At 46.2% G+C, this 26715-nt stretch overlaps 6 protein-coding genes across 8 annotated transcripts; 4 read left to right on the forward strand and 2 right to left on the reverse strand.

Annotated features, from left to right (window-relative positions):
• LOC134043796 (uncharacterized) lies at positions 1-25006 on the reverse strand. The gene is made up of 6 exons (XM_062492528.1): positions 24675-25006; positions 23588-23747; positions 23426-23536; positions 23054-23067; positions 22072-22414; positions 1-402 (listed from the first exon to the last, which is right to left on the reverse strand). Exons 1-6 carry the CDS (start codon positions 24976-24978, stop codon positions 75-77), a joined length of 1260 nt encoding a protein of 419 aa, XP_062348512.1. The 5' UTR covers positions 24979-25006; the 3' UTR covers positions 1-74.
• Positions 10825-12742, forward strand: LOC134043663 (histone H1.10). The gene has a single exon (XM_062492279.1). The coding sequence runs from the start codon at positions 11935-11937 to the stop codon at positions 12601-12603; it is 669 nt and encodes a 222-aa protein (XP_062348263.1). The 5' UTR covers positions 10825-11934; the 3' UTR covers positions 12604-12742.
• Positions 12924-14391, reverse strand: LOC134043682 (histone H2B 1/2/3/4/6). The gene has a single exon (XM_062492307.1). The coding sequence runs from the start codon at positions 14371-14373 to the stop codon at positions 13993-13995; it is 381 nt and encodes a 126-aa protein (XP_062348291.1). The 5' UTR covers positions 14374-14391; the 3' UTR covers positions 12924-13992.
• On the forward strand, positions 14650-20538 carry LOC134043671 (histone H2A.J). Of its 3 annotated transcripts, none has more exons than XM_062492288.1 (2): positions 14650-15004; positions 19639-20538. In XM_062492288.1, the coding sequence occupies exons 1-2, from the start codon at positions 14705-14707 to the stop codon at positions 19711-19713; spliced, it is 375 nt and encodes a 124-aa protein (XP_062348272.1). In that variant the 5' UTR covers positions 14650-14704; the 3' UTR covers positions 19714-20538. The 3 variants fall into 3 exon arrangements, with proteins under 3 accessions (XP_062348272.1, XP_062348271.1, XP_062348273.1); XM_062492289.1 differs by lacking the exon at positions 19639-20538 and having other exon boundaries at positions 14691-14785; positions 14891-16379; XM_062492287.1 differs by lacking the exon at positions 19639-20538 and having other exon boundaries at positions 14650-16379.
• On the forward strand, positions 20667-21160 carry LOC134043685 (histone H4). Its single transcript, XM_062492310.1, has one exon. The coding sequence runs from the start codon at positions 20682-20684 to the stop codon at positions 20991-20993; it is 312 nt and encodes a 103-aa protein (XP_062348294.1). The 5' UTR covers positions 20667-20681; the 3' UTR covers positions 20994-21160.
• Positions 23255-23849, forward strand: LOC134043689 (histone H3). The gene has a single exon (XM_062492315.1). The coding sequence runs from the start codon at positions 23261-23263 to the stop codon at positions 23669-23671; it is 411 nt and encodes a 136-aa protein (XP_062348299.1). The 5' UTR covers positions 23255-23260; the 3' UTR covers positions 23672-23849.
• Positions 25007-26715: the final 1709 nt, after the last annotated feature.

Genomic DNA, 26715 nt, shown 5'->3' on the forward strand with positions numbered 1-26715 from the left:
TGAAAGACAAAGTGGGTGGCTCTTAAAAGAGCCTTTGTGTCTTTGTCGCGGTGATCCGGTTGGAGCGCTGAGCTTTAACCGCCGAAGCCGTAGAGGGTGCGACCTTGGCGCTTGAGGGCGTAGACCACGTCCATGGCCGTGACCGTCTTCCTCTTGGCGTGCTCCGTGTAGGTGACGGCGTCGCGGATCACGTTCTCCAAGAAGACCTTGAGCACGCCGCGCGTCTCCTCGTAGATGAGGCCCGAGATGCGCTTGACGCCGCCGCGCCGAGCCAGGCGGCGGATGGCGGGCTTGGTGATGCCCTGGATGTTGTCGCGCAGCACCTTGCGGTGGCGCTTGGCGCCGCCCTTGCCGAGCCCCTTGCCGCCCTTGCCCCGGCCGGACATGATCACGCTGCGGCTGCTGCAGCTGCTGTGAGGTAGCGTTGCCCGCTCCGCGGCTTTTCTAGGGTGTGGTCCGACCTGGTTGAGGACTGCAGGGCAAAGCGGGGGGGGGGCGGGATCCCGCCAATTTTTCCCTGTTGCGTCACCGATGATGTCACATCGTTCGCTGTTACCTTTTAGGGTTCTCTGAGGTCTCGCAAGTAAACGAAAGAATAAATCCCGTCCACGAAAAATATTCCAGCGATCTACGTGTTCATACCGTTGGAAAACTCCCTCCCCCCATTAGGTTTCAATAAGCCATTTGAATTTATGCGCATATTATATTTTGTTGTACTGGTAGGGGGCTTGGTGCGAATTAATTCCAGTTCTCGTTATTTTCATTCTGTTGTTCATTAATATTTTTGGTTAATTTCCATTCAAAGTGCTATAAACGTTGGTTTATAGCATTTTTAATGATTTGAAACCTCTAAATAGCTTTAAATATTTTTTCACAGTATTTGATTTTATAGGTTTTTTTATTTTCATTTTCACCTGCCATATCTTAAATATTCGAATTTTAGAGCAGCAGCTTTTTCTCTGTAGACACATATTAACCAGAAGGTAGAACAGAATTTTTTTTATATTACTAAAGTTATATTAGTTTGTGGCTTCTGCTAATTTTGCTCACTTTGACTTTCTGCACTGGGGTAATTTTTTTGATTCTATTTTTTTTACAGAATGACCTTTACTATAACTATAAACTTAAATTTCTGCCCCTTGATGGGTTAAAAAAAACACTCTTCTTTTTATTATAGATTAGGCTTTTCAATTTTGGTGTGTTTGTATGTGTTTGTGTGTGTGTGTATATAAAAATACTGGAAACAAAGGATATACTGAATTACTTTCTATGAAGGTAAGGAGTGGTCTTTGTCTTAGTATGTTCCAAATATCATCATGTATAAAGCATCCTAAGCTGGTACAAGTGAAAAAATGATACCTAAATAATGTTATTTTTCTCTTGACCTTTTATGTACAAAATCAAACCTGATCTGTTTTAAAATTGCAAAGTTCAAAACAACATTCATTATATGCTACTTGTGCTTCAGGGTTTGAATTTAGGTCAACGTTAGTAAAAAAAAAATGTTGCCAAACATTGTATTTTAAGAATATATATTAATAGAATTCTGGGAATATATTTGTTTTTTAAAACTAATAGTTTTGAATTTAGTGTAAGTATTGGATATGTTTTAATATTCCTTATTTTATGCACACTGGCAGCTTGCGCTTCCTTCCTTCTTTAAAATATTCCCTGTGACTCTCAACAGAAGTGGAAATACAATACAGTCTCTGTGAATGAGAACAGGTTGTACAGATCCCTGCTTTTCACTGTATTCATGCTCTTGTGTTCTGCCACGGTGAAAAGGTAAGATCTCATCTGGTGGAAAGAAATAAATTCTTCCCCTGTGCTGAAAACCTGTACTTATTTGGCGGAGCAGCGTATTCCAACAAGAGAGGAGAGCTCAGAGGAGAACTGCAAAACCACAGTGAGCCGGAGTAATAATGCACTGTAAAGAAAATTTCATTTATTTCAACATCAGGGTGACTGAAGTGTTACCATGGTTCTAGACAAGAGAGCTGCACCAGTGAATCACCAGATTTCCTCAGATTTTTAACAATCACTAAGGTCTTCCTGAGGGGTGGGGAGGATGGGCCATGAACCTGTGAATCAGCCCAACATAACTTGTAAAAACTGGAGGACAAATAGAAAACTTTGGAGATAGCAACAGGCTTCAGATGATTTCAACCAACATATTCCTTCACAGGGACTGAGCAAGGGGTCCAGCATTGATATTGAGCATATAGAGACCAATAATGAGAATTTAGTTTCTACACTGCTTGAACTATATATTGCAAATGCTTTATTATGATTGGCTGCAATTTCAGTACACTATCCTTCTGGTAATTAAAAATACAATGTAACATTGAATACATTCATTAGGAAAATTTGAAATTAAACATAAAAATCTCCTCACATAATATCTGAAAGAGCATGGATGGAGAGTATTCAACTCCTACAGCTTGGAGATGGGATCAGCTGGGACCTGCCTCTACACAGGACAGTAAATTGCACAAGATCTGAATTCTTTGGCCATCCTAAAGCTACTAAATCTACCCCAGTGGTCATTTTGCTCTGTATCCCCGTGCCCACATACCCCACCTTCAGTTCAGCACATAAGCTGTGCTTGAAAGCTGTGCTTACTAAAATACAGCAGCCCAGCACATCATTTTGGTAAGAAATTTTTTTAAACGCAGAAAGCTCTGATTTTAAGACTAAGGCACAGAAGTCAATATTTGCATATGTGGATTTACCATTTGGAAGGAATCTTCTGGCAGTAGCATAGGTGCAGAAATACTTTAAGCTGTCCAAACAAAACTAGTAAATACCACTAATTTAGTTTAATGACTGTTACAGTGATAAATAATTCAGTATTTTCCCCACCTTTCCCTGCTAATTCAGTCAGATGTGGAGTGACCATCCTCATGTTTTTATTTAACCACTCCAGCTGGTCAGAGATATGAGAGTTTGGGCTTTAGCCCAGGTTTGGGCTCTTTCCAACTTCCTTCTTGCTGCCAAATTCAGAAACTACGCAGGGACTGATAAATCAAGAGAAGACTGCTGTCGTGGTCCAGCATCTTAGGCTGCACTTTTGAGGATGCAGTTTGCCATTCACACTGAGTGGCTTACAGATCAGATGATCCAGAGAGAGGCAAAATCTTCCAAAAAATTGTCTTGTGGGCATGTTTGAGTCACTGCTGTGAAGAAGGCTTGCATGGTCATCACTCCTTGCACAAGCTGAATTCACGCAGGCTCACCAAACAGCTGGAACAGCAGGTATAGCTGAATAGGTCCAGGGAAAAAGGCTGGAGGAACTCCTAGATCAGGTTTGGGGTGTTGAGAAGTTAATGAAATACTCCATTCTTCACATGAAACTTCTATAAGATATGGTAGAGAAGGGACAGGCTCAATAACCTGCAAAGGGGGGGCAAAGGTTACAATGTGTAGCAAATTCTGGCCAAGGCCATAGCGTTCCTGGACTTCTCTGAGGAAGACACCAAAGAGTGCACTAACAAGTGCTCCAGGGTGGCCTGTGGAGCTCCCAGCTCAGAAGCACAGGGTGCAAATCTGCTCCTGCATTTCAGGAGAGACACGGTAAACAGCAAACCTGCCACTTCAGCATCCCTGGCTGACATGGATGCTCAGGAGCCTCGCTTCTCTCAAGTCCCTTCTCTTCTTTCCAAACTGGCATGTGAAACAGCACAGGTTTCATGATGCACTGTCCCTTGATAAAGCTAGAGAGATCAATCCAGAAAGAACTGTAAGCAGCATATTTTTGCACAGCTGAGACTGAGCAGCTCCTCTTGTTGCCTGGGCTCATGCAGAGGTGGTTTGGGCAGTATGTTTTTCAGCTGAACTTTTCCAACCCTTATAGAGCTGTAAGTACTTAAAAGCAGCTGAACTACCACCAAAGTCCAAATGGTCTTTCTGGGGCATAATTTTCCAAGCACAATCCCTGTAGGGATTTATTGAATATTGTCTTGGGCTATGAGTTTCTGGAGGAAGCCAACTCTGAAAAATGGTGATATGCCTTGTGTTAGTGACTCCAGACACTGCTGCTGTTCTCTGTTTTTCTTACAGCAGCACTTGGTTGGAAAACCAAAAAATTCCAGTTGAAAACCCCAGCCACTTACAGGGATTTATTCATGGTCATGCTCTGGACAAAGCAGCTTGTCTTTAAGGATAGAGCACTTAGGAAAGTCACCTCAGTGTCCGGATCCTGTCCAGGTCACATCAATCATTAACTGGAATATGCTGAGACAATAGCATGCAAGAATCTCCATGTGCAGAACTTGGCACTTCTCTTTGACAAACTGCACGAGATTTGGCCCATACCTCAGGTTTACTAATGTCCCTTTTGTCTGAGAGCATTAGTTTTGACCCTGTTTAGAATTCTTCACTCGGTGCTACGCACAGAGCTAAGTGTTCATTCTGTCTTATTACCCAGGTTGTTCCAGAAAACACTAAATAATACCAGTCCTGGAGAACTGTTTTGAATACTTGTTGTCTGCAGAAACTAAGTTGTTAACTATAACCCTTTGGCCCTGTGCTACAGACAATTTTCTGTCTTTTACAGACAAAATATACATGAGACTGCTGATCCTGCCTGTAGTCCCCCTGATCCCAAACAAGAACCCTTGGGAGATGGCTCCAAAAACACCATAAAATATCAAGTATATTGCATACAGCTTTCCTCCTTTGTCCACGCAGATATTCTTTAATCAACAGATCTGTGATCATTACCTAAACCTAGACATGAGCAATTTTTGAGGCACTCCATCCACTCTCAAGTCAACAGAACCCATTTTATTTCTGAGACTTCCTCAGTCATTCTGTTTCTTGGAGACTGCTGTCATTCCCTGTAAGATTTTCTACTCCATATTAGAAGTTATTTTCTTACTGCTAACTTGCTTCAAAGAACATCTGTTCCTGTATTTTCTACAATTTTCTGCAATAAGGAAAAATTGCTTCCTTTCTCATCACATTTTGAGTGTTTAAGAAAAAAGCTTTAGTTTTTCAGCATTCTGCTTCAGAGTATTTCAATAATACACACCTTTTCATCAGGGAAGAATTTTTAGACGTCTGATAATTGCAATTTCTCTCTTCTGTGTATTGACTTTTTGTTCAATTCTCATTACCTGAAATTTGGAGCTAAAAACTAGGCCTAAAACTCGAAGTAGGAGTTTTATACCATTAGTTATATCCAAAGTTATATACACCATTCCTGACTACAGAGGAAGGTCTTCTTCACCTGTCTTATGGAAGTGGGCACCGTGATCCTTTTCCACTCAAATACTGTTTTAGATTAATTACCAACACAGAACTACAACCTGAAGATCTAGATCTACTCAGGCATTTGTCACCTTCTGCTGACAGTATCAATTTTGCAATATTTCTTAGTATTTGTAAAACTGATACAGTCTATTCCAGATGAAGAATCTAACATATCTTTGAAGACAGAGTCTCTTATCTGGCATTTTTCAATACATAAAATGTCCTCAATCATTTAAATCACTTTTCTTAGTTGATACTCATAACATTTATATACAAGGTCTGTAGAATTTAATTGAGATCATAGGTAAAATTATACCAGGCCTAGGACTGATGCCTGCAGCCCTAGGATGTTTGAGACTGCAGTTTAATTTCATAGTTGGCAAACATGAACATTTAGATACAAATTTCTACCCTACCAGGGTTGGTGCTTCTGCTAGACCAAATTTTCCTTATTATTACTTTCATTCTTGTACTTTTCTAAAATTAAACAAAATGACACTGAGAGAAAATCTGCAGAGTATCAGCAGTTCCAGGGTAACCTTGCACCCTGTGCTGAGACTCTTCCTCAAGTAAATTTCAGAAAAAGCCTATTAAATATGGTTTTCATTTTTTTTCCTTTGTATCTGTTTTGAGTACCATGTTTTCTAATTTTTATTCATATCTTCCCTGAAGTTGTTTGACCTTGTAATTCATACAATTCAACATCAAAGAGTTGCACCTTCCTCAGTGTCTGCTGAGTTTGTAACCTGAGAAATGCATTAATCTGTAACCCAAAATGACTGATTTTGTACTTAGGTCTTGGCCATACTCTTCAGATACCTAAAAACTGAAAGAGGCTTCATAGGCTGGGTGCATATCTGGGCCTACAGCATGGAAATTTTCAGCATCCCATTTACCTCCATGCAGAATGAAGGGAGGCATGGAAATGGCATCTAAAAACGAGTACATCCTGGGTCTCACTGAAGGGGTAGGACAGAGTTATTCTGTATTGATGGCATAGTTTCAATTTGCATTTACGAGTGAATCAGTATTTACTCCCCCCATCACAAAAAACAAACAAAACAAAACAAAACAAAAACAAAAAACTCCAAACAAAACAAACAAACAAACAAAAATAACTAAAAAAGAAAAGCATTTGAGTCTGTGGTGCACCTGGGAGGATAGACAGCATGTCACGTAGTTTGAAACACCACATTCCAGTACTTTTCAGGCACTTTGTACAAGTTTCAGGTAGGGTTACATTTCAGTATTTTTGCATGGAGTTCTCTGTATTTCTTTATCTTTCTGCACTTATCTTCTTGCCCTCTTATTTTCAACTGAAATCAATCCAAAGTTAGTTGATCTGCAGAATAAAGTAACACAGAATCCTGCTCATAACTGAGGTTCCTGAGCATACTAACACTACTACTACTAACAGTAATTCTCAGTACCATGGATGGATGGAGAGAAAAGTAAAATCTGGTTAGAAGAGGATCTCTGATAGAAAGGCTTTCAGAAGCTAGGAGGAATATTTTGATGCTTTAGGCTTTCAATATATGGAGGAAAAGAGAAGATTGGGGAGGGGGTTCATTCATTAAAATGCACAGCCCTTTTTTGCTTGTTGGCAAACCTTTAGCAGAAGAGTCACTTCTTTGATCAGCCAGTCACCTTTTGATCACTTCAGATTGTAGGAATTTAAGTTTTGCTGACATTCTAACTAGCCTTAACAAATCCTTCAGTCATATACAGCATGAGCACTGAGACAGATCAGGGTTGCTCAAACTCACCTTGACAAGCCTTGAAATTAAGGACCGTGTGAGAAGTTAAAGTAGTTTTTGAAGCTCTCTCTGTTGAACTACCAAAATTTATAAAGTCGTGGGATTGTCATTTGGGGTTAATATATACACAGGCTTCACAAATTCACCCAGAGAGGGACTGTGCAAAATGCTACTGAGGGAAATAATAGTTTAACTCCACTCAGCACTGGTCAGAGAAACTGGAATGCTCTGTCCAGTTCTGGCCTTCCCAGTGCAGCAGAAATGTGAACAGAACTGGAGTGGGACCAGTGAAGGGCCAGAAAAATGATGAAGAGACTGGAGCATGTCTCATGTGAGGAGTGTCTTATCAACGTGTTCAAATAACCTGTGAGGGGAATAGAGGACACAGATCGTCTGTATCCAGTACTGCCCGTGGGCACAAACTGAAACACAAGATTTTCTATTTAAATGAATTTTTTTTTATTTTTTTTGGGAACATGTGCCCCATAGAGGTTTTATTGTCCCCCTGCTCTAGCTTATCCTTCTCTGAGCATGGCCAGGACCTACTGCCTTAAGTGTTAGATTAAAAGATGAGGTAGGTTTTTTAGGGGATGTGATTGTCCTAATGCTGACATAGCTATCAGTATATTTTTGTTAGCTTAGTTAAGTACAACTAAAAGGATATAGGCTTCTTTAATGCTGAAAACTCTTTGACACCTTGAATCTTCCCTACATATAAACTCTATGGTTGTTGAATCAGTATTGTCAATTTATTTTCAGCATGACAGAGACCTAACTAATGGCTTTTGACCTTGCCGTAGTGTTCTTATTGTTAATATTGAGAGTGATTACTTGAACGACTGCAGAATTATCATTTATGAATAAGACAGAATGCTTCAGTTAATAATTGTCAATTTCTCTGTATCTTTACCGTCCTAACTATAGTAATTGTAATTGAGTGTAGGCTTTTAGCTAAATTTATCTGATCAGCTTATCTGGATTATGCTCCTCCTGCAGTCTGAATGTTTTATTTGCCTTTATTTGTCTACTGTTTTTCCTCCTTGAGAAACTTCTCTCTCGACAAGAAGAGAATTTAAGGATTTTCTCTGTTATAATATTTTAGGAATTCTTACATTATATATTAACTATTTTTTTGTTGTTGTTGTTATTGTTTTGAAGATCCCCACATTAGAAAATACTCTGTCATTTTGTAGGTTCCTCTGTAGTCTGCACTAGCACCTCCACAGCTGAGTAAGGAAGCCAGGGCATGTGTGTGATGGTGCAAGGGAATGAGGCCGTGTTCTGGATGCATATTTAAAGAGGGCAAAAAATCGGTTTGATTTCCTCAATAAGAGATAAACAGAGACAACAATTGTACAGGGTTCTCAGAAAGGAAATCAGGGAAAATACTGAAAAATGTTTGCTGTTTAATTATTAAATGAGTCACGTTTAAATGTCATCTCTTCACATGGAAACTGCAAACAATTTTTATTACCAGCTCATTCTCAAAACTTTTTTTATTCTCAAGTAATTTTGTTCGACAGAAAGAAAATTCCTCTCTCTGATTGAAAAAGTGTTTCCTAATCTACCACTGATTTGATAAACTGTGTCCTCACGTGCTCACTTTGCTTTGTCTTTTTTTTTTTTCTTATCAGTAAAACACCCAGGGCAATGTCAACGCTCTTTGTAATTAACAGTCTCTAAAATATGAGAATTTTCACTGCGGTTCAGTGTTGCATTTAACAGCTATTTCCAGCAGTTTAAACTTGATAATTACTCAAAGCTCCAGACAAGTTTGTTTCACCCGATTAAGTAGAAAATGTCCTTGATTAGCCCACAGTGCAGGAATAACCCCTAAAAAGCTTCCCCTTTTCAGACCACCTTGTATTTATAAATCCTTCTTTTTTTATTAACGCACAAAAAAAAGAAAAAAAAAAAGTCGCCTCCCCCATAAATGGATGGTGAGAGATGGTGAGAGGAGGAACATTTTGTCATCTCAGAAGTAGGCCAGGGATAATTCTCCGCAGATAAGAGCCAGTCTGATGGTTAAGCAAAAAGATACAATAAAGGATGCTGACACACAATGCCCGGGGCCAGCTGCCACGACTTCCAATGTTTCAGGCTACTAGGAAAAAAACAAAGGACTTCAGAAGTGCAGCTCAAAATAAGGAGCACGAGGATTTACAGGGATGCACCGGGAACTAAAAGTGAGGGAAGTCCTGCGTTCTACCCTCGAAACACTTCGAATGGCCGTCTTCACAATCTTCTTCGTATGCTTTCCTTACAAAAACAGAACAGAAGCAAACAAAGGAACCCCAAAGGTCCTTTAGAGCTCAGCACGGAGTGGGGACAGCGATCCTGCTCGGCTGCAGGTGGAGGAGCTCTGGGGAGCGCGGCGCTTAGAGAGGCAGAGCCAACATCTCCCAGCACCTTCTACCTCCTTGTCTTTATCGCCGACCTCCGGTCTGTTCTACCGGGGGGGGAGGGAAGGAAGCCAATCCTCTCCTGATGGCCTGAGAACAGCTTTACTAAAAAGCAAGCTGCAAGGGAAACTTGCCCAAAGGTGTGAATGCGAGGGAGGTGCAAAGAGGATGCACCCCCGGGGGCTGCAGCCGCATTCCTGGAGGAGCGGCGATTGTCCACTCCCAATTTCTCGCCGGGTTTCAAGTGTAATAAACCGGTCACAAAGCTCTAGCACCAAAGTGTCAAAGCTGCAGGCATTGAAGCACGTTAACCCTAGTGCAGTCTCTATTCTCTGAATGTACATCGCGTTAAACGCACCCGGATATTTGACAACCCTTCCCGGCTCTCTTTTGTATCACTTACAGTCAGATTCTGCTTTCTTTTTGTTCGTCTAGACTGGGAAATACGCGTAATGCTCTCGTTCTACCACAACCGACTATTATTTACCTCTTAAACATATTCATACTCTTCATACGACTTGCCACACTGAAATATGAAAATCTATGGCTACTGTGGACTTGGTGCAGTTGTTTATGTGGGATCAGTGTCAGGTCCAGGAGAAGCATGGCAGATTTTACAGCACACTTCAATATGCATTTTGTTCTGTTTTTTTTAACGTGGGTTACTGACAAGCCTAATTTTTTTTTTTTCCAATCTCCCCTTTCTGTTCCTCTCCTTCAAAGTTTTTATTACCTCACCTGCAGGCAAGCACAACAAAATAGAAATAAAAGAGAATATGGAAGAGTCAGAGTTTAATGTTTGCACTTGTAATTTAAATGTATCTAATATATCACTGTCATTTTAATCTGTCTCATTTAAATTAAAACTGCTTGCTATCAAATATAACTTTATTGTGTCTTCAACATTCAGTGTATCAAAATACATGTCAGGGCCCATTGTTACATACCTCATGTCATCTTGAATCTGAAATTTCTCCAGCCTAGAAAAGATGGCCCGTTGTTGAAATAGGCCCCTGACATTTTGCATGATAAATTTTTACAAAGTGCATTGTGGTAAAATAAAAGTTTGATCTTAACGTGTTCTTTCAAACCAACGGGGAAAAAAATCTGGCTGCATTTGAATTAGAAAGCAATTGAGGTTTTTGTCTTCTGATTTAATAAAAAAAATTAGCCAAACAATTCATTGCAGTCCTTAAAATTTTTAATTAATTTATACTGTCACTGAATGAAACTGAATCATTAACTGAGACTATGATAATTAAAACAGATTCTGATTTATGAGGATTGTCTGAAAATAATTTCAATATTTTAGGCTTGGGATGGAAACCTCAAAAGCAAGGGTTTTTTTCCTTTTTTTTTAAACAGAAGAACTGGAGGAATATGAAACCAAGGGAAAAAAACCCAAAACAAACAAGCAAAACACAAAACCACAACATTCAGTGCTCAAATATTTTTAAGTTATATTGAAACTGAAGCATTCTATTCATGAAGAGCAGATTTCCACAGTATTTAAATTATGCTGATGACGGATGTTTTACCTGGCTCCATAACTGTTTAAGTAGAATATAATACATATTAGTGTATCTATACCTGTTAGACATTTTCCTTTCCAACTCTGCCTCTGATGTTCCTCAGTCATAAAGAATAGCATTCACTATTGTGACCGAAAAAGCGTTAAACTAGCAGTTTATCTGGGATTTCTAGGCATTATCTAGGCATTAAGGGCTTCGTTTTACAGACGGGCTATTTGTAAAAATATCAAAATATTTCTATCCACTTAGAGAACATCACACAAAAAAACAAAACAACGCCAAAAAAAAAAGATGTCCAATTAAAAAAAAAGCACCACAGCGCTGGCAAGTTCCAAACAATTTTCAACAGCATACATATTCCTCTTAAGGTCTCTTCCCTTCCTAAAACAAGAAAATATGTTGAAATAGGGTATCCTTAATAGTAAAAGATACGGTTAAGAGAGCCGAATCTTTATCCATATTGAAAGCTCAGCCATGAAATTGTGTTACTTCCTTGTCTTTGAAATCAATTTACGACAAAAATACTAAAGCTGCTCGCTCGGTTTCTGTCCTGATGTGAAGAAAACCCCCCAAAGAGTAAGCCTGCATTACGGGGGAGAGTTTTTATCTACGTGATTTATTTTAATTTAGAAGGAAAAACAAAAGTTTGCCGTTCCCGGGGTCTGTCTGGCTTCACAACGCGGGGTTAAAAACAGCTTTTCTCTCCCATCCGTAGTCCAAACAGCAAGAAACTTTCCCGAATGAAAGTCCACCGTCTTCTCTTCACTCTCCGAAGAAACTGGGGTGATTTCGCTGCACTCGTTTTACGAAAAATATGAATTTATAACTCCGAAGAAACACAGACTCGGAGGAGGAAAAGCTCTTCCTGGCTAACAGTTAGGCGGGCTCTGCAAAGCACCAATCACAGATCAGCGCTTCGCTATAAATTCAGGCATCGGGGTTACTGTAGCCCAATTACTTTCTTTTGATTAGGAAGAAGTCTCTGCAGCGATGTCGGAGACCGCTCCCGCCGCCGCTCCCGCTGTCGCGGCCCCCGCCGCCAAGGCCGCCGCCAAGAAGCCGAAGAAAGCGGCGAGCGGCTCCAAAGCCCGCAGACCCGCGGGGCCCAGCGTCACCGAGCTGATCACCAAGGCCGTGTCCGCCTCCAAGGAGCGCAAGGGGCTCTCGCTCGCCGCGCTCAAGAAGGCGCTGGCCGCCGGCGGCTACGATGTGGAGAAGAACAACAGCCGCATCAAGCTGGGGCTCAAGAGCCTCGTCAGCAAGGGCACCCTGGTGCAGACCAAGGGCACCGGCGCCTCCGGCTCTTTCCGCCTCAGCAAGAAACCCGGGGAGGTCAAGGAAAAAGCTCCCAAGAAGAGAACTGCTGCGGCCAAGCCCAAGAAGCCGGCGGCGGCTAAGAAGCCCGCCAGCGCCGCCAAGAAGCCCAAGAAAGCGGCGGCGGTGAAGAAGAGCCCCAAGAAGGCGAAGAAGCCGGCGGCCGCTGCGGCCAAGAAAGCGGCCAAGAGCCCCAAGAAGGCGACAAAGGCTGCCAAGCCCAAAAAAGCGGCGGCAGCAGCGAAGAGCCCGGCTAAGGCGAAAGCGGTGAAGCCCAAAGCAGCCAAGCCCAAAGCGGCCAAACCCAAAGCGGCCAAGGCAAAGAAGGCAGCTCCCAAGAAATGAAGTGTTGAAGTGGAAATAATTTTAAACCCAACGGCTCTTTTAAGAGCCACCCACTATTGTCCCCAAAAGGGCTGAACACTCCGTCACTGAGCTGCCTGCCTGCAGCAGAGCCGACTATTCGCCACTATCCATGTGGGACGCTCGTCTGTGGAGTGGATGGGACGCTAAACTTCCGGCCGTGGCTTTACACTAAGACTTGGAAAAATAAAAGTTTACATTCTCTGCGAAAACGCTTTCTAAAGGCTGCCTTTTTTTTTTTTTTTTTTTTTTTTTTTTTTTGCACCGCATGCGGGTGTGCATGTTAAAGGGACTGCTTAAGGGCGGGTACCTTTTTGGTGCGTGGAGATTCCTTTCGTTGCTCTAAATCGGCGCCATTCCTGACAGCACGGATGCGACTGCCACACCTCGTACTGACCGTAACAGGGAACTGTCAGCACGGCTCCTCCGCTTCCTTGGCAATGACCTTTCCGCTTGCCAGCGCTGTCGTGGGGCAGGTCTTAATTTCTGCGCGATTTGACCGACTCTACTTTTTTTGCGAGGAGGCGATTGCAGGGGAGGGAGGAGGGTGGAAGGTGGCGCGGCAGGGGCTGGGCCGGGCGGGAGCGAGAGGCGGAGCGGCCCCGGGGCTCCTCCCGGTACCGGGGGCTGCCCGGCGCCGCCTCGGATTGGCCGATGGGAGAAGCCGCAGCCGCTTATTGGGCCGCGGGGAAATTTGGAAAAGCCCGCGCTGCGCTGGAAGGGGAGGGAGAAAATGGGGAGGGGGAAGAGTGAAGAATGGGGGAAAGGGAGGGGGGCGCGGAACGCTGCCCGCGCTGGCTCCGTGCCTGTCAGTGCTCCCGGCTCCCCGCGTTCCGTGGGATCTCATCCCGCTAAAGCGTCCATCCCAGCTCAGAGATTTTCTCCCCTCCCCTAGTCCCGGACTCCTTGCCTACTCATGCACAATGCAAAATATGCCATCTTAAAATAAACCCCAGACATATATAGGAAAACTGGAGAGAATCGATTATTTTCCCTCCGCCTATCTTTTGGAAATAAATAAATGTTTTTATTTTCTGGAAGCATGTTTTCTAGTTTCAACGTGAAGCTCCTAATTTGGTTGGAATTTAAAAAGTCTTGAATCTTTTGTTACCACTTATTTAAAAACTATTTAAGCGGCTATATTTACAAGTAGTACGTGCATTTGAATTACCTAAAATTGCAAAACCCTAAATATTTCGCAACTACCATTGAAAGATTAAGTACCTAGACAAACATTTGTTTAAAATTCTAACGTTTCTTAAGCTTCCGTACCCATGAAGTCCGAAGCGCTAGTGTTTAGAAGCTCTTTTATAGAGTATGTGGGTGGCTCTTAAAAGAGCCTTTGGGTTAAGCGGTATATTCAGCAGGCATTTACTTGGAGCTGGTGTACTTGGTGACAGCCTTGGTGCCCTCGGACACGGCGTGCTTGGCCAGCTCGCCGGGCAGCAGCAGGCGCACGGCCGTCTGGATCTCCCGCGACGTGATGGTGGAGCGCTTGTTGTAGTGCGCCAGGCGCGACGCCTCGCCGGCGATGCGCTCGAAGATGTCGTTGACGAAGGAGTTCATGATGCCCATGGCCTTGGACGAGATGCCCGTGTCGGGGTGCACCTGCTTCAGCACCTTGTACACGTAGATGGAGTAGCTCTCCTTGCGGCTCTTCTTGCGCTTCTTGTCGCCTTTCTTCTGCGTCTTGGTCACGGCTTTCTTGGAGCCCTTCTTGGGCGCGGGGGCGGACTTGGCCGGCTCAGGCATGGCTACAGCAAGCTCGTACTCCCGGAGAGAACTCCACACGTAAAATGGCCGCAGCGCCCGCCATTTATAGAGACACGATATGCAAATTTGAGGTCTCATAACCGTGCAACGCTATTGGACCTTCTTCTAGTGGGCGTGTCTTTATCGCCGATTGGTCACAATACGATCCGCTTGCTGATTGGTTCTTTCCGCAGCGACTGGTTCCAGCCAATCGCCGAAGGCTGAGCCCGCCCAGAGAGGGTATAAAAGGGCAGAAGCGGTTGCGTCAGCGGGATTATTTGGGTTTTGTCTTGTTTCTGGGGCTGCCTGTCTTTTATCTGGTGCTTCCAGCATGTCCGGACGCGGGAAGCAGGGAGGCAAAGTCCGAGCTAAGGCCAAGTCGCGCTCGTCACGGGCTGGGCTGCAGTTCCCTGTGGGTCGCGTTCATCGGCTTCTCCGTAAAGGTAACTACGCGGAACGGGTGGGTGCCGGAGCTCCTGTCTATATGGCAGCCGTGCTGGAGTACCTGACGGCCGAGATCCTGGAGCTGGCGGGCAACGCGGCCCGCGACAACAAGAAGACGCGCATCATCCCCCGCCACCTGCAGCTGGCCATCCGCAACGACGAGGAGCTCAACAAGCTGCTGGGCAAGGTGACGATCGCGCAGGGCGGCGTGCTGCCCAACATCCAGGCCGTGCTGCTGCCCAAGAAGACTGAAAGCCATAAAGCTAAAAGCAAATAAATTCGGCGGGTCAAGCAGAGCCGAATTCCGCGACGTAATATTTTAAACCAAAGGCTCTTTTCAGAGCCACCCATGTAGTCAAAAAAAAGAGTTGTGTTGCCTTTTTTGCGAACGTGCTTTGCTGCTGAATTTTCCTACAAAGGTGTTTTAAGACCAGGTTTTTACCAACGGAGACTGGTGCGCTTGCTTTCTAGACCGTGTTTCTAAATGAGTGCTAATATTCGTGTAGTGATGGTTACATCTGAGTTTAACACTCAGAAGCGAGCTGCTTTTTTTAGGATTCTGCTCACCTTTCGTGGTTCCGGTGCTTGTTCAGTGTGTAGGATACGGGACGGTGGCTAAAACAGGTGGAATGAGCAAAAGGTATGCGGCATGAAGATAAATAGGGAAACCATCCTAAACAACAGTTGTAGCTACATCTAAAGAAAAAGATTTTTTTTCATTCCCTTAAAAGGCCTTTATTCTTTCGAAAATTTCAAGTTCCCTAAATATTAAATTTATGTATAAATAAAATGAGGAATGAATGCCTTACAAAAATGGCATTTGATCTACATCTCAGTCACACCTGCACTCTAAAGCAACAGTGTAAACACTTAAAGCTTCACCTTGTAGTGATATATTTCTATTTCAAGTAGTGTTTTCAGACTTTCTACTCATAAGTTCTCTGTTCATTGCTACTCCTCTTGTTCTATCAATTAAGAGCAGGCAATATGATTGAGTTTGTATTGTTAGCACTAATATCACCCAAAAGCACAACCTTATATCTCTTCATTATTATAAATGAAGAGAAAATCTGCCTGGCTGATTCCCCTTGCTAGGATATTCCCAGAAACCTCGTCTGATGGTCTGTAGCACACTGCATTGAGGTGATTGCTTTAATCTTTGCTGCACCTCAGCTCTTTCCATCCCCTGGAGAGAAGGAGGAGTGCTCAGGCCTTGGGGTAAGGCAATACTCCACTCCCACCGTGCCTCTTTGCCATCCCCAAGCTGTAGCTGAGAGGCTTCTTAGGCAGCTTTTTAGAGGCAGCATTGGACCATGGACAAAGCAGAGCATCAGGGATCATAGGTGGGAAGAAACAAAGAAGAGAGCTGCTGGAGCACCAGACTCATCATTTATAGTGATGGTATCTGTGTCTAATGGTTTTGTTTATAAGTGGACACGTTTAGGCTCGTAGTGGTTTTGTTATGTTTGTTTTATTGATCATCATTTTATATAGCTAAATATCGCCTGGCCCGTACTCTTCTTGTAAAACTGCTGTGGTAATTAAAAATTTATTTTAATATGCATGAGCCTTCTAAGTTTCCGGAAGAGATTTTTACATGTGTGTTTGTCAGAAAATTTCAATGTCAGAATGGTTTGGGTTGGAAGCTTAAGATTAAAGATCATCTTGTCCAAAACCTGCTGAGGGCAGGGTCACCTCTCACTAGCCCAGGCTGCTCAAAGCCCCATCCTGATTCACTCTAGGGATGACATCCTCTACGGATGGGGCATCCACATTTTCTCTGGACAGCCTTCTTCAGTGTCCCACAGGCCTCCTTGCAAAAAAATTCCTTAATTATATTCAATCTCAAAGCAGCCTCTCTCAGTTTAAAGTCGTTGTCCTTCCTCCTGTGCCTACAGGCCTGAAAATAACTTTTTCTGTGTTGAAAGGCTGCTGCAGGGTTTCTTCAGGACCTGTTTTTCCCCTGGCCAAGCAACTGCCACTCTCTCAGCCTTTCTTCATGGGAGAGATGACCTAGTCCTCTGAAATTTTTTGTGGTCCTCCCTGGGCCTGCTCTAACAGATTCATGGCTTTCTTATGCCAGAAGATCATGGGGCTGCACACAGCTCCCCAGGTGGGGTCTCAGAAGAGCTGAGAACAGGAGAATCACCTTCCTTGACCTTCAGTTCAGGCTGCTTTTGACGCAGCCCACATTAGGTTCAGGATTGGCTTTCTGGGCCACAAATGTGTATCTCTAGATCGAAGCACTGGAATTGCAGAGAAAGGCTGAGGGGTAGATGTGTCTAAACAGAAGTGTGCTATCTCTGTGGACAAACTTCCATATATATGGAGGTCAGAACTGATACCACAAGAGAGGGCCCCCTCCTCTGAGTGTGGAGCTAAATCCAGTATATCCCTCCAAATTCTTCCTGTCATCTGACCAGAAACTCATTATTTACTTCAGAATTTCATTCCAAGTACCTATTACAGTCATTTGTCTTCTGACCTCAGTACCTGGAGCTTCATCCTTTGTGCAGCTTAGATCTACTCCTTAACACTGCCTAGATTTGCCTTAGCCAGTAGTGGTTTCACCAGTTTCTAACCCAGTGTTGCCATCAACACCCATGTGATCTCAAATATAAAATTCTGGTAAATCAGATGGATCATATGGTAGGAGTGCTGGAAAATCTCCTGGTGTTTAAAGACAGCTTTCAAGCAAATTCCAGTGGATGAAGGAATGCAGCTAAGCAAGTTGAAATAAATGAACTTATCTCATTTGTATAAGCAGCAGGCAGTAGGAAAGAGGAAATCCACATCACATGGTGCCTTAGCTCTGTCATGAGGTTGCAATGCACCTTTGCATTCTAAAGAATTTGTGATAAAAAAAAAAACCCTAAAAAACCCAAACTTGCAATCAAGGTCCCTGAAATGTTATCGATCACAGTTATGCTCAGAGATAACTCAGTAATGCCAATCTATATATCAAAAGACTTAAAGCTGCATAGTTAAAAATCCAAAGAGCTTTTCTACATCTTTTCATCTATATTGCTTGCAATGCTAGGAAAAATTTACTTATATTATATTACTTATATTACTCTTATATTACTCTTATATTACTTTAGTTTGCATAATATTATACCTATTATGACAGTTGTAGCAATACAGCTATGGATTTAAATTGCCACTTAAGCTCTCAAGAAAATTATGAGCACCTTTGAAGTTGGTTGTAATATACTGATGCAATGATTTTTTTAAAATATATTAACGTACCCTCCTGTGCAGTCATGGTGAGATGTTGCCTTATTGTAATAAAAAACTGCAATTTCCTCATTATAGTTTAATGAGGAACTAGAGCAACTGTCCTAAGTAATGCACACTTGAAAAGCTACAGATTTTATTTTATTTTTTTTAACTGAGCTGAGTTTGGCAAAGATTATTTTTCTCATTTAACCCCTAGCTCTGTGCCCAAATCCATTAGGAAAATGTAATATTTAGTATCCATAACATGCAGATGGGACACTGAACTTTGATCCAAAAAGAATTATCTCAAATTAACAGCAGAAGCAACTTTTTTAGGGATTATATTCAGCAGCAAATTTTTCTTTCTTTTATTTTTAAAATTATTTTTGCCTAAGAAAATTCTCTGCTCCATAAAGGAACTGAATATATCCTTAACAGACACACCTGGGAAACATGTCCATGCATACTCCCAGCAACACATAGGCAAGGCACCCCTCTAGAAGGCATGAGGTTAAATTATATCTAATGTATTACACTTATTGAAGAAAGGCGTTTGCAGCTGTTTCATTTAATTTAAGATACTCATCTCAGCCTCTCCACCACCAATCTCTGGCAGAAATGGAAGGGGATTTTTCCAAGCCTTGCAGTGGTTATATTGCTGCATTGAAAAGTTCGACTAGGATCCTCAGTCTGCATTTAGGGAGCCTTAGGAATAAATTATTATTTTGGTATTCCAAAAGATTTTGCATAATTTATTTTGGCTTTCTAAAGTAATCAGAATGTTGTTTATAACTGCCTCAGGAAACATAGCTAGACACAGATTTTCAGATATAAAGAGCAAAACAGACTTTGTGGAGCCAAATGGGAATGTTAGGCACCAGCCTGGCAGGCCCAGCAGTGACTAATCTTCCAGTTAAGTCTATCAACAGCATTAGTTCATTCTGTTTAGTCAAAAAAAAAAATCAAACCTAATCGAAATCAAACCTTTATTTTCCTCCTTTTACTATATATATGAGTAATTCTTTAAATATGAAAGAAAAGTGAATTCACAGTGGTACTGATAATATGATCTGTGTCTTTTTGGCACCTGTGACTGGGCACATTACTATCTAAATTGCATTTCCCCCTGAATTTAGGGAGTATTTTATTGCCATAAATATTTTGGAGATGTTGCCAAGGTTCTCTGAATTATATTAAGAAATAAATTTAAATAAATAACTGCACAAATTTTAAAGGATACGAAAAATGTTATGGCAGTAGGCATGTTTAAAGGACATATCATACTAACAATAAAAGAGTTGGCAAGAACCTTTGGCATATCAGTCCTATCTGTACAAGTAATATTTCAAATCTTAACAGATTTAATTTAGAAATACAGTCTCATAACTCAGTACTTATTCATTCACTTTGCATATACAGTCCAACATACTGTATGCAGCAAGTATGACAGGTTTTCCGCAAAAGCTTGAAACACGGGGGGGAAAAAAAAAATCTGGATTCCTCATTGGAATAAAAACTGTTCGGCAAGCGTTCATTCTTCAGATGTCATACTGACATTAGTTGGCGATTCCCTAATGCCTTCTTTCGCTTGCTGGATGTCAGTGGACGCTTCTTTCCGAGGCCGGCAGCTGCCCTGAGCGAGCCCGGAGCCCTGCTGCCAGCGCAGGAAGATGTTGAAAGACGCTCCCTTCCGCGCTCTCAAACAGCCTCCCCCAACTCCCTTCAGGGAGTCTCCGCTCCGAACGCTTCCCCTGCAGCCCCTCACTGACCATTTCCCCTGCGGGCAAAGCCTCGCTCCCCGCTCCCCCTCGCACCGACCTGCAGCCGCTCCGTGCGAACACGAAAGCGCGGAACGCTCGGTGCCCACACCGCAGCACCGCACGGAGCAGGGAGCAGCTCTGCGAGTGTCCCGGTAGACAAAGAAAACGTGAAGGCGAAGCGAACAAAGGCGGCGCAGGCCGGGAATCGTTCCTCCGTCGGGGTCCCCCGCGAGCGGGAGGTGGAAGAGCGGCGGGGAGGGGCGGGAGCGCCGAGAGAGGCCCCGCATTGGTGGGATTTTGCCGCAGACCTGCGGGGAGCGACGAGGAAGGGGCGCAGCAGCCCGAAACCCGGGCCGGGGTTCGCAGATCCAGCTCTTCCTACTGACGGAGACCCAGAGCTGCCACGCAATTGTCTCCAGTGCACAGGGCAACGGGGAGGGACTGGAAAGCAGCAAAGGAACGCGCAGGCTGACAGCGGGCAGGGACAGCGTAGCGCGGCCCGACATTAATTCAGATGGCTAGAACCCGGTGCTAAAAAGGCCAAGATTGTACGTTCACTCCTTGTATGAACCAAACACTTAAGAGTCGGGCTGCATGACCCTTCTGGCTCCCTACCCTTCTCTCAGAACACACTGGGCTTCCATGACTGCGAGAATCTCGCAACGAGATGAGACCCGGGAGAGGCGGGGACGCGGCCGGGAAAGCTCCACGGCCGCGTCTCCCGGGAAGCCCGTGAGGAGGAGCGAGGGAAGGGGAGAGGGGGAGGGGACGGGGCACGAGACCCCGCCTCCCTCCGCAGTCCTCAACCAGGTCGGACGGACGGCAATATAGAGAGGAGCGGGGCGAGCGCGTCCTCAGTGAGAGAGCTTCGGGTGTTGTTTCAGCATGTCCGGCCGGGGCAAGGGCGGTAAGGGGCTCGGGAAGGGCGGCGCCAAGCGCCACCGCAAGGTGCTGCGCGACAACATCCAGGGCATCACCAAGCCCGCCATCCGCCGCCTGGCTCGGCGCGGCGGCGTCAAGCGCATCTCGGGCCTCATCTACGAGGAGACGCGCGGCGTGCTCAAGGTCTTCCTGGAGAACGTGATCCGCGACGCCGTCACCTACACGGAGCACGCCAAGAGGAAGACGGTCACGGCCATGGACGTGGTCTACGCCCTCAAGCGCCAAGGTCGCACCCTCTACGGCTTCGGTGGTTAAGCTCGCTCGTTTCTACGGCTTAGCATTTCTACAGCACAAAGGCTCTTTTCAGAGCCACCCACCCATTTCAGTAAAAGAGCTCCCGATCGCTGCCGAAATACCGGCGTTTCTTTGGTTTTTAGTCTTTCGTTCATCGCTTGGCTGGGGGACAGTAGCCTTGGGGCATTTAGTTCAGTTGGTTTCCCAAAAAACCGCGCTTTACTCCCCTTTTGCGTTCTCAAGACAAAAAGTCTTGGATCTTAGTAGGCGGAAACACCCTGATCTTAATTTGGGGAACCAAACTGGGCCACGGCCTGTAGCGCTTTACTTGGAGGGGGCTCCTGCATCCATAGCGAAATGGGCGCTGCGTGTTAGGCCCTTCACTCCCCCACTCCTCCACGTACAGCACCTCCCTCTCAACCCAGACCCTCTTTCGAAAGGGCAGGCAATAGAAGGGACAGACAGGCGGGCAGGAAGGGGGACAGAACGGCTCGGGGCTAACCGCGCTTGCCCTAGCCGCTCTCGCGCCACCAGTTTGACCGCCACAGCCTGGAAGGGGAAGGAAGCTCCCGAAATGGCGGCGCTCTTCTGCCTGCCACTCCGTGCGCGGGAAGAAGGAACAGCGAAGAGCATTCCTTTAGTGCCTGCACTGTCGCCCGGTAGTGACTGCAGAGCAAAGTCCTCCCAAGCCCTGTGCTCTAAAACCACCCCCTCCCGGCCCCGAGGGCTGCCTGTTCTCCAGGCACCGCTCTCGCTTACACCCCCCGCAGCCCCTTACGCCCTCCCAGCGACGGCACTTACACCGCCAGCCACAGAAGGACCGACACACGGAGCGCAAAGGGAGGGCGAGCCCCAGCTCCTTCTACTTATCCTGCCACTGGCAACGCCCTGGGCATTATGAAGCGCTTGCAACGGGGCTGCCCGTGCCTGCTCCCTCACAGAGATAACAGCTCTCTCTGGTGGCCTTGTGGTGGCTCTTAAAAGAGCCTTTCGGTTTAAAACAGAACGCCAGGAGACTCAGGCGCGCTCGCCGCGGATGCGGCGGGCCAGCTGGATGTCCTTGGGCATGATGGTGACTCGCTTGGCGTGGATGGCGCACAGGTTGGTGTCCTCGAAGAGCCCCACCAGGTAAGCCTCGCTGGCCTCCTGCAGCGCCATGACGGCCGAGCTCTGGAAGCGCAGGTCGGTCTTGAAGTCCTGCGCGATCTCGCGCACCAGGCGCTGGAAGGGCAGCTTGCGGATCAGCAGCTCCGTGGACTTCTGGTAGCGGCGGATCTCGCGCAGCGCCACCGTGCCGGGCCGGTAGCGGTGCGGCTTCTTGACGCCGCCCGTGGCCGGCGCGCTCTTGCGGGCAGCCTTGGTGGCCAGCTGCTTGCGGGGCGCCTTCCCGCCCGTGGATTTCCGCGCCGTCTGCTTTGTCCGCGCCATCGCAGCACAGCTCTCTACACACACCAGCCAAGAACCCAACTGCTTTAAAGGGCTGCCCCCCGCTCGTTTTTATATCCGAGCGCTGCCCTTCGATTGGCTGATGGGAACCGCTGCTCTCGGGATGGTTTGAAAATCCCGCGTTAACCCTCTCTGGGGCTGAGACCGCCTCTGAAATCCCTAGCCGCTGTCAGCCCTTTCGCTTGGTCAGCTCTTCGTTCTGAGCCGGCGTTTCTGCTTTGTTAACCACTTGTCGTAATTTATTAATTAATTGCTCTGCTTCTTAAAGTTGGTAACAATATAATAAAGTATACCTCGGATTACTGATAAAATAAAGTACTTGTAATCAGGTTTGCTTATTGATTTTCTATATAAACCGCTTATATTTTGTCATCCTTTTAATAGAGATAGGTACAAAGTAATCGGGTGCTTTGTAAGCAATCAAAAAACAAAACTTTCTGGTTTTTTACGGTTTTGTCTTTTTTCTTGTTGTTTGTTGTTTGTTTGGTGTGAGATTTTGAGGAATTGTCATTCTCTTCACTTAAGGCATTTTATTTAAGTGTATTGTTTAAACTGAAGAGCAGCGTGTACCGGTCGGAAACAACCCCAGGAAAATGATATGTTAGAACTAGATAGAATACCAATAAAATACTGACGTATGTTTGCGTTCCTGTATCAAAAATGAAACAGCTCAAGATTTGTTCGGAAACAAGGGCTCGGAGCGACTTCAGTTGTTACCCAATGAAATTCTCCGCTTCCTTGACCAATCAGCGGAGGGGAGGCGGGGCCACCGTGGACTATAAATAGCGGTTCGCTGAAGTATTTCCTTACTGCTCCTTTTACAGTAGCAGGTGAGTGCTGCGATGGCGCGGACAAAGCAGACGGCGCGGAAATCCACGGGCGGGAAGGCGCCCCGCAAGCAGCTGGCCACCAAGGCTGCCCGCAAGAGCGCGCCGGCCACGGGCGGCGTCAAGAAGCCGCACCGCTACCGGCCCGGCACGGTGGCGCTGCGCGAGATCCGCCGCTACCAGAAGTCCACGGAGCTGCTGATCCGCAAGCTGCCCTTCCAGCGCCTGGTGCGCGAGATCGCGCAGGACTTCAAGACCGACCTGCGCTTCCAGAGCTCGGCCGTCATGGCGCTGCAGGAGGCCAGCGAGGCTTACCTGGTGGGGCTCTTCGAGGACACCAACCTGTGCGCCATCCACGCCAAGCGAGTCACCATCATGCCCAAGGACATCCAGCTGGCCCGCCGCATCCGCGGCGAGCGCGCCTGAGTCTCCTGGCGTTCTGTTTTAAACCGAAAGGCTCTTTTAAGAGCCACCACAAGGCCACCAGAGAGAGCTGTTATCTCTGTGAGGGAGCAGGCACGGGTAGCCCCGTTGCAAGCGCTTCATAATGCCCAGGGCGTTGCCAGTGGGAGGATAAGTAGAAGGAGCTAGGGCTCGCCCTCCCTTTGCGCTCCGTGTGTCGGTCCCTCTGTGGCTGGCGGTGTAAGTGCCGTCGCTGGGAGGGCGTAAGGGGCTGCGGGGGGCGTAAGCGAGAGCGGTGCCTGGAGAACAGGCAGCCCTCGGGGCCGGGAGGGGGTGGTTTTAGAGCACAGGGCTTGGGAGGACTTTGCTCTGCAGTCACTACCGGGTGACAGTGCAGGCACTAAAGGAATGCTCTTCGCTGTTCCTTCTTCCCGCGCACGGAGTGGCAGGCAGAAGAGCGCCGCCATTTCGGGAGCTTCCTTCCCCTTCCAGGCTGTGGCGGTCAAACTGGTGGCGCGAGAGCGGCTAGGGCAAGCGCGGTTAGCCCCGAGCCGTTCTGTCCCCCTTCCTGCCCGCCTGTCTGTCCCTTCTATTGCCTGCCCTTTCGAAAGAGGGTCTGGGTTGAGAGGGAGGTGCTGTACGTGGAGGAGTGGGGGAGTGAAGGGCCTAACACGCAGCGCCCATTTCGCTATGGATGCAGGTGCCCCCTCCAAGTAAAGCGCTACAGGCCGTGGCCCAGTTTGGTTCCCCACATTAAGATGAGGGTGTTTCCGCCTACTAAGATCCAAGACTTTTGTCTTGAGAACGCAAGAGGGGAGTAAGGCGCGGTTTTTTAGGAAACCAACTGAACTAAATGCCCCAAGGCTACTGTCCCCCAGCCAAGCGATGAACGAAAGACTAAAAACCAAAGAAACGCCGGTATTTCGGCAGCGATCGGGAGCTCTTTTACTGAAATGGGTGGGTGGCTCTGAAAAGAGCCTTTGTGCTGTAGAAATGCTAAGCCGTAGAAACGAGCGAGCTTAACCACCGAAGCCGTAGAGGGTGCGACCTTGGCGCTTGAGGGCGTAGACCACGTCCATGGCCGTGACCGTCTTCCTCTTGGCGTGCTCCGTGTAGGTGACGGCGTCGCGGATCACGTTCTCCAAGAAGACCTTGAGCACGCCGCGGGTCTCCTCGTAGATGAGGCCCGAGATGCGCTTGACGCCGCCGCGCCGAGCCAGGCGGCGGATGGCGGGCTTGGTGATGCCCTGGATGTTGTCGCGCAGCACCTTGCGGTGGCGCTTGGCGCCGCCCTTCCCGAGCCCCTTACCGCCCTTGCCCCGGCCGGACATGCTGAAACAACACCCGAAGCTCTCTCACTGAGGACGCGCTCGCCCCGCTCCTCTCTATATTGCCGTCCGTCCGACCGGGTTGAGGACTGCGGAGGGGCCGGGCCGGGGCGGGCTCTTTGCGCGCCCTCCCCCCGCGGGCCGGGCCTTTGGCGCCATCGCTCCCCCCGGTTCCGCGCGCCGCCGGCTCGGGCCCGGCCCCGCCCCCGGGAGGCCGAACCGGGCCGGGCCCCGCAGCGCCTCCCGCCCGGGGTCCCCCCGTGCCCTTCGCGCTCGGCCCGGCCCCGCTGCCGGGGCTCTCGGTGCCCATTGGGAGCGGGGTCCCGCCGGCCGCGGGGCTGCAGCGCGACCCGGTCAATGGCGGCGGCGGGGCCGGCAGAGCCGCTCCCCTCCGCCATCGATCTCAGCCCCAGCAAAGGGCGCGGCCGGGCTGGGGAGAGAGCGGGCACTGCGTCCCGCTTCTGCGGTAAATGCACCCTTGTCTACCAAGGGCTGAGATGCGGAGGTAATGCGCTGCGATTTTTTTTCTATATTTCTTCATTTTATGATTTTTTTATTTTTTTTTCCTGCAAAGGAAAGCCCTGCGTGTCCCGCGTCTCTGACCTAATGATCACGTGTCTTCGCTGTGTTTATGGGACTGACGTGCTCATTAAGGAACTGCTTCGTGTCTGTTATTGATATACCTATGAAATAATCTGCATTATGTCTGCGCTTTTAAAGAGGTTGCAAGTCTTCTTTAATTTCCTTGTTCCTCTCCCTTATTGAAATATATTAAAGCATTACCTTTGCCGTTTATTTCTTCGCATTATTTTGGTTTTTTGAACACAAAAAGTGGTGTGGATTTTATTTTGTGCTGGGTTGCCTGTGTGCTCCTTGAGTCCATTCTGCTGCAATGACTCCTGAAAGCCTTCAAGACTTGCATGCACACACCTACTTCTAATTTTTTCTGAGTTATTTCAATTTACCATAAATATATATTTGAGGTGTTTTTACTTTTTTTTGCAAACATTATAATATAAATGCTATCCCATAAGGTTGCTATAGACCATCTTTCTTGGCAGGAGTTTTCCTCGGGTTAATAATATCTGCGTGCAGTACACAGGTTTAGGGGTTTTCCCACTGGTCAGTTATTTCTCAATTTATTTGGTCCTCCCCATCACTTCCCTATTTCCAATGGACGTCTATTACTGCACAATGCTTCTTGAACATAAAAAGGTTTTGCTTGGTAATTTTACACACTTTTGCATATGAGGCCATCACTGTTTCGCTGTTGGTTTTGTTTGTCTTTTTCTACCATCTTTTCTCCCAAGTTCTTTTTCTCAGGGGAGATGATCATGAGGACTTTTAAGATTTACTTTCCCCTCTCTGTAGACCTTTTGCATGCACGTTATTTAATACAAGGTTATGCTTGGCTACCACTGTGATAGGTATTTTCATGTGTAAATATCCACCCAGTGTTTACATCAGTTTATACCTATTAATATCAAAATATTTGTTCTACAGGTACATATTTATCTTTGCATATCAACATTAATGATGCCTGCAGAACAGATGAAACGCTTCTAGTTGTTGTGGTATAATCACAGCCAGCAACCAAGAACCATGCAGGCACTTGCTCCTTCCTCCACCAGTGGGACTGGAGAGAAAATCAGAAGGTTGAAAGCAAAAAAACTCACGGGTTGAGATGAAGACAGTTTAATCAGGAAAGCAAAAGCTTTCCGCACACACAAGAAAACCAAA

The sequence above is a fragment of the Cinclus cinclus genome, chromosome 4, assembly GCF_963662255.1.
Source record: "Cinclus cinclus chromosome 4, bCinCin1.1, whole genome shotgun sequence".
NCBI lineage: Eukaryota > Metazoa > Chordata > Aves > Passeriformes > Cinclidae > Cinclus > Cinclus cinclus.